At 37.3% G+C, this 6,759-nt stretch overlaps 2 protein-coding genes across 3 annotated transcripts in view; both read right to left on the bottom strand.

Moving 5' to 3' along the window:
* The window catches only part of edc4 (enhancer of mRNA decapping 4), a 28,442-nt gene extending 27,506 nt beyond the window's left edge, over positions 1 to 936 (bottom strand). The window contains exon 1 of the mRNA XM_014012197.1: positions 689 to 936. Coding sequence (XP_013867651.1) covers positions 689 to 776 — 88 coding nt within the window. The 5' untranslated portion in view covers positions 777 to 936. The remainder of the gene's footprint in view (positions 1 to 688) is intronic.
* A 2,673-nt stretch (positions 937 to 3,609) lies between these two features.
* The window catches only part of nutf2 (nuclear transport factor 2), a 9,784-nt gene continuing 6,634 nt past the window's right edge, over positions 3,610 to 6,759 (bottom strand). For both annotated transcript variants that reach the window (XM_014012200.1, XM_014012199.1), the window contains exon 5: positions 3,610 to 4,435. In XM_014012200.1, coding sequence (XP_013867654.1) covers positions 4,322 to 4,435 — 114 coding nt within the window. In that variant the 3' untranslated portion in view covers positions 3,610 to 4,321. The remainder of the gene's footprint in view (positions 4,436 to 6,759) is intronic.

The following is a 6,759-nucleotide window of genomic DNA, read 5'->3' on the forward strand; positions in this document are numbered from 1 at the left end:
AATAAACACTGGTCTTATTTTTAAGATGTGGTATATGAGTTATTTAAACTAGCATTAATTGGGGTCAGAAGTCTTTTCCGTTTTTGTTTTTTGTGTCTAAAACTTAAAACAAAATTCTCCATATTGAAGAACTATAATCATATTTACAACCTTGGAGCACAGCTTTCAACGACTTGCTCTAAAATTGTTAAAGTGAGTAATAAATGCAGTTGAAGGTGTTTTGAGAAAAACACAAAAATAAAGAAACCAAAACTGCTGACCTTCTTCTGTGTTTCTCTGAGAGCAAAATAAATTCTGCTCTGGTTCAATAATTTCAGCGAAAATTCGAGAAACAGACTGGCGTTTCAGGGGCTAAAAGTGCAGGAAACAAATGAAAATAACGTAAAACCAGTGGTGTTGTTCCTAGAGGCTAACACGGCAGGCAAACACAGAAATAAGCTAACGATCCCTGGACGTCGCAGTCAGCGCCGAACAAACTAATCCGCTATTAGCGGACATTATTACAAAAATGTTTACTGATAATTCTCCAGTTTCCTCTGGATGGTCTTTAAGGAGATAACCAATAAAAAAGTCTACAGGAAAAGTCTGCTCTTAATAAATAACACTTTTTTATGGGAGTAGCCTGCTAGCAGTCTGTTAGCCTCCGCGCGGCCTAAAACAGCGCAGCCACTTTTTAGTTGCAACTTACCGGCGCTGCTCCCGGGCCGGTCGAGCTTCAGGATGTCCCGGAGGTGCTGGGTGGCTCCCTGGATATCTATGTTAGAGTTCGCCGCCATGGGTAGAGGGAAAGGGGAGACTGGGTTGACACTGTAGGGGGGGAAATTATTTTTTTTGTAGGATGAGACGCTGTCACCATTCACCAACAGCAACAGGCTACACTTCCGCTCTGTCCGCACCGCTTTGCGTTCCGACCAATCACTTCCGCTCTGTCCGCACCGCTTTGCGTTCCGACCCCTCAGTAGTGATGTGCAGATCGATACTGAAATATCGATACTACTGATACTAAAACTTTATGTTCTAGAATCGATACTAAAATCAAAATATCAGTATTTTGATACTTTATTTGTTTCACATAATGTATATCATTAACAGGAAAATAGTGGAAAACAACTAAACTATTCAAATCTTGTCTAAATCATGTGGTTGGAAGATGAAGAAGCAGAGTGGCAAGTGCACAGTCTGTAGAAGTATGGCAGGTCATTTTAACATAAAATCTGCTTCATCTGACTGTAATTAAATTCAAGATGAGGGGTTCCCAAACGTTTTCATGCCATGGCCCACCCAAACAGCATTAGCTCTGGCCAGGGACCTTCTTGCAAACCCACAAACAATGCTACAAAATATACAAGTAATAACTTTTTAATTATTTTTTCTCACTTTTATTCACTATTCAAAAGTTATTATACAGTATTTCTTGGGAATAAGAATTTTAAATTGTGCTAAACAAATATAGGGTTAGAAAGACTTTTAAATTAATAAATAAATGACTATGTCATGTAGTATTTATGAATCGGTTATTTGAAAAATGCAACTTTTTAAGATTTACCAGACACATTATGTGCGTTATCACAAAGTATCAGTATCGGATCGGTATCGCTGATACCAGACAAATTTTACTTGGCATCAGTATCGGAAAGAAAATTGGCAGTATCGATTAGCTTTCTTTTTTTTCTTTTTTTTTTTGCTACATTTAGCTAGCATTTTACAGCTTTTGATTTATTCATTTTTACTTTTAGCCTCTACCAAATCTTTTATCCAGTCTTTTTGCTTAAGCTAGTTGTTTCCTACCTTTAACTTATACCTAGCATTTTGCTATTTTTAGCTAGTTTTGAGTTTCCTTTCCAGAATTTCCTGTAATCGCAGCTCCATCTTTGCAGTAAAAACAAGGAAAATGATCTTTTCTGACAATAAAATCACCTTTAAATTATTTTCATGTATGAATTCACATTTATCTTATTTTAACACTGTTTGCTGGGTCTTGAACTGTCTTTAGTTTTCGATGACAAAATAATAAATTCAGCATCTAAAAAAATGATGCTTTACTTGGTAAATCTCTTTTAAAAATGTATGTGTACACACAAACATGTATTTGAATGAACAGAATATTTTAGATGTTTTACAGTCTGGTTTTAAATCTTTACACAGTTTAGAGTCTGTCCTTTTAAAAGTTTTTAATGATATATTTGTAGCTACAGACTGGTGACTGTGTCGTCCTCGTGCTTTTGGATCTGCCAGTTGCTTTTGACACAGATCGTATTTCATCGTTCGGAGCACTGGGGGCATCGGTGGGACAGCTCTAGACTGGTTTAGGTCCTATTTAGCCGAGCATCCGGTGTTCGTCCTGGTGACATTTGTATCCACTTCTGCTCCTCCTGTGTGGGGTCCCGCAGGGCTCAGTTTTAGGACCCCTCCTCTTCACACCGTACCTGCTCCCTCTCAGCTCTATACTTAGAAAATTTGTTATCGCTCTTCATTATGCCGATGATACGCGGATATATGTCCCATTAAAGAAAAAGGACACCAACTCCGAGCCCTCTGTTTTTATGTTTAGAGGAAATAAAGCCTGGATGGCAGTGAATTTTTTAAAGTTTAATGAAAGCAAACCTGAGGTGATCTTTGGAAGCTCATCTGAGACACCTGATGTGGATGTTGGCTCACTGCCAACCCAGTGCATCAGCCTTTCATTACTAATCTAGGGTTTTAAAGTTGATGCTCAACTTAAGTTAGAGAACCACAACAGAACAGTTGTGAAATCAAGTTTTTACCACCTGAGGCAGCTAGCTAAAGTAAAGCCAGTTCTTTACAAAAACCATTTTGAAACAGTAGTCCACGCTTTTGTTACCACTACTGGACTACTGTAACACTTTATGCAGACATCAGTGAGTCCTGTATCTCACAGCTTCAGAGCGCCTCTGCACGTCTTTTAACTGGCACACGAACGTTTGATGTTTCTCCTGTTTTAGCCTCCTTGCACGGCCCGTATATTTTAGGATTTTTCAAGTTTTATTTGCTTTTAAAGCTAATGGTCTTGCTCCGCCACATCTGTCTGATCTGCTACAACCCTGTAGGCCCTGTGGATCCCTCAGGTCAGCTGCTCCTGACTGTGCCCAAGACAAAGCGTAAGCTCAGAGGTGACCGTGCTTTTTCTGTGTCAGCTCCTAAATTATGGAACGACCTTCCTTTGGACATCAGACAGGTATCGGTTTTAAATCTCTTCTTAAAACTCGTTTTTCTCTATGGCCTTTGAACACAATTTGTAGTGTTTCATTAGAGAAGAACCCGTCCAGAAGACCTACACAATTTTTTTCTTTTTGGTTTTTTACCTGGATTACTGAGATGCTTCAGGACAATTTGTAGTGTTGTTTTTGTTTTTTCATTTTTTTGATTTTATGACTGTATGCATGCTTTATTATGTGTACAGCATTTTGGTCCTGTGGGTGTTTAAAGTGCTTTATAAAGATGTTATGGTATCAAATGTGAAACTTGTTTATTGGCCACAACTGGTCAAAGTGCCAAACTGGAAACCAATCAAACAAAATATAAAACAAAATAGATTTAAAGTCTAATTGTAAAAATAACAAGGAGCAATGATATGAAGAGACAACACGATTAAGAAAAATGTCCAGGTTTTATTTTGTATCATGGCTGTAGTCCATGTTAAGTGCCAGATGTGTGAGAAGGAAAAAAAAATAATAAAAAGGCGCAGAATCAGAGAAAAATGAAAACTTCGTCCTCTGCCGCCCTTTAGGTTTGCAGGAAATCGGAGCGAGGAGCAGACAGAAGCTAAAACTCAACACGAGCTAAAGTAAACATGAACGGCGTCTAAAACCAAAAGATGAGCAGGAGGTTAGAACTGAAGAAACAAGACGGTGAACCTGAACATGGAGCTACAAACCGGGTCCGCGGCAATGCTAACAGAACCGGTTCTGCAGCAGAGTGGGTTAGAATGAAAGAAAAAGCAGAACATGAAGTTAATGGCATCGATCAGCTGTTTGTCCTTCTGGTGGCTTGAATGTGGAGGCGTTTTGTTTTCAACGAGGGGCTGCCAGCGTCATGCAGATCAGCGAGGAGGCAGACAGGGGCCGTCTGATTGGTCGGCCGGCTCTCAGCGAAGAAATGTGCTGCAGTTCTACTTGCTGGGCTGAAGGTGGGGGAGGGGGTGGAACGCACCTGGACGACTAGAATCCAGTGTTAGTTGATCAGAACTGAACGAGACGGCAGGCGGAGGGGAGGGACGAGAGCAGCTTCCTCCCGCCGTCCCTCCACGCTTCGCCTCACTTCGCTAAGGACCGCCCCTGCCCGCCGGCGCCAAGATGGCCGACTAACCAAAGTTGTGAATGGCCAGCCTGAACATGTCATTGGTGCACACCCAAGCGTCGCTAATGTTCTTCAGGATGAAACTCTGGTGAAAACCCATGATCGGGTCTTCATCTACCTGCAGAGAAACACGGCAAACGGATCAGGAAAAGGTTTGTAAACATTTCATTTACCACAAACACACAGAATTTATTCACGAGTAATGCAACACTCATTATTTTTAACTTAAAAGCATAAAAAATCTAAACTTCGTGTATAATGCTACTACTTTCAGACAGACTTCAGGCTTTCAGCCTTTGCGGTGTACCTCTGGTTGGCGGGGGGGGGGGGGGGTTGTTAGAGGGAGAAATTATTAAGATTTATCCCCCGTGACAATTTTTCAGTTATAAAAAAAATATTTGAACCTCATTATTGAGAACGCACTAAATATTTTGATTGATTTATTGTTTATTCAGTCATCAAAATTGTTCAGCAACAAATCAAAACATTACAAAACAGTACAAAAACAAACATTTTGACTGAAAAATATGCTTAAATATTTTTACTTCCTCAATATGAGGAAACAAAGATGTCTGAATTGAGACTAAACGATTAATTGCATTTGCGATAATCTCGTGATTCGTTAAAACAAGATTTTCTAACCACACAGGCTGTGATTTGACTGGTCACGTGACCTGGGAGTGAGCAGAGCAGTGTTGCCAACTTAGCGACATTATCACTAGATCTAACGGCTTTTTTTCCCCACAAAAAGCGACTAGCGAAAAATCTGGTGACTTTTCTCTGTTTTTGGAGACTTTTAGAAGCTTTGGCGACACTTATCTCCTCCTTTCCTCTGTGAGCCCCTCCCCCTTCATAAAACGGCCTGACTTTTTATTTATATATTTATATTTATACATATATATATTTTTTTTCCTTATTTATTTATAGACCGTCCTGTGAAGTTCAGACTGTGTTTAGGAAGTTCACTTATCATGTTTTATATGTTTCATGAAACAAGAAAAAATAGAAATTGTAAAAAGGTAAAGCCACAGATTTGTTTGCTTTATTATAATCTGTGCTTTAAATAAACCTGATTTTGATTATTATAAAACAGATTGATTTATTGCTTCTGTTTGTTGGAAAATACTTTATTTAATGATGAAGCCTTGCTGATACTATACAATGCCATAATTGTGCCACATTTGACCTATTGTGTTGAGATTTGAGGGTGTGCGTGCAAAACATTTACAAATTCTGTTTTTGTTTCACAGCAGCGTGCTGTGAGAATTGTAACAAGAAAACACAATTATCACCCTACAAATACTTTGCAGTTAGAATAGTTGAAATTTGGTGGATTATAAGACTCTGTTGATTATGTATGAGGCTCATAAAAATGTTTTGCCACCAAATATCCAATCCAACTTTGTTAAAAGAGATAGTATTTATAATTTAAAGGGACTTGCAATATTTGTGAAACCAAAAATTAAAACTAATTTGAAGGAGAGATGCATCTCTATTCAGGGAATAAAACTATGGAATAATTTGCTTGATGACCTTAAGGATGCTAGAACAATTTATTAATTCGGTAGAATGCTTAAAAGTTTTTTTAATGAGATATGAAGAAAGTTTTGGTTTTTGGATTTGTATTTCTGTTTTGATGTTTGTTGATTATTTGAAATTATATTGTGTATTAAGTTGAATTTTAATATTTGTATGTTGTATGTTTTTTAGATACATATATTTTTAAATGGGGGCAGATGTTATAAGATTGTTTTCTTCTTTCTGCTCCTTTTCATTTGACTATGTTGTGATCGTATTTTTGACACAATGTTATTATTTGTTTATTTTTATTATTTGTTTGTTGAATGAAATAAAATGAGTGACAAAGTGACAAAGACATTAAAAAATAATCACTTTTTAAATCCCATGCTATAGATAAAAAATTGCAATTAGATTATTTTCCAAAACCGTTCAGCTCTAATCTGAATTATTTTTTGACCAGTCTTCATGACTTGACACTTTCATTAAAGTCCAAGTTCCTGATCAGTCCAATAGTTTATTTTTCTGCAGATTTTAGATTTACTTTTGAGCAGTTAGAACTGAGACTTGCAGTTTAGACAAGGTTCATGCAGGTTTCAGTAAGTTAAATTTAAGACCTTTTAAAGACCTTTTAAGACCATTAGTAATGACATTTAAAACCAAATCGACGCATTAACAGAAACATTCAAATGGTCCCAGAAATGTTTTAATAGAAACCTTTTATTGCTATCAATTTAATTATTAAAGCATATTTAATTTAAATAGAAGAACATTAAATTATTTGAATGAAAAGGTCATATCTGGCTACGTTCACACTGCAGGTCTTAATGCTCAGTTCTGATTTTTTGAAAAAATCTGATCTTTTTGTGTGAACGTTCACATTACATTTTAAATGTGACCTGTATCAGACCCCTGTGTGAACAC

Source organism: Austrofundulus limnaeus, unplaced genomic scaffold, assembly GCF_001266775.1.
Source record: "Austrofundulus limnaeus strain Quisiro unplaced genomic scaffold, Austrofundulus_limnaeus-1.0 Scaffold89, whole genome shotgun sequence".
NCBI classification, from domain to species: Eukaryota; Metazoa; Chordata; class Actinopteri; order Cyprinodontiformes; family Rivulidae; genus Austrofundulus; species Austrofundulus limnaeus.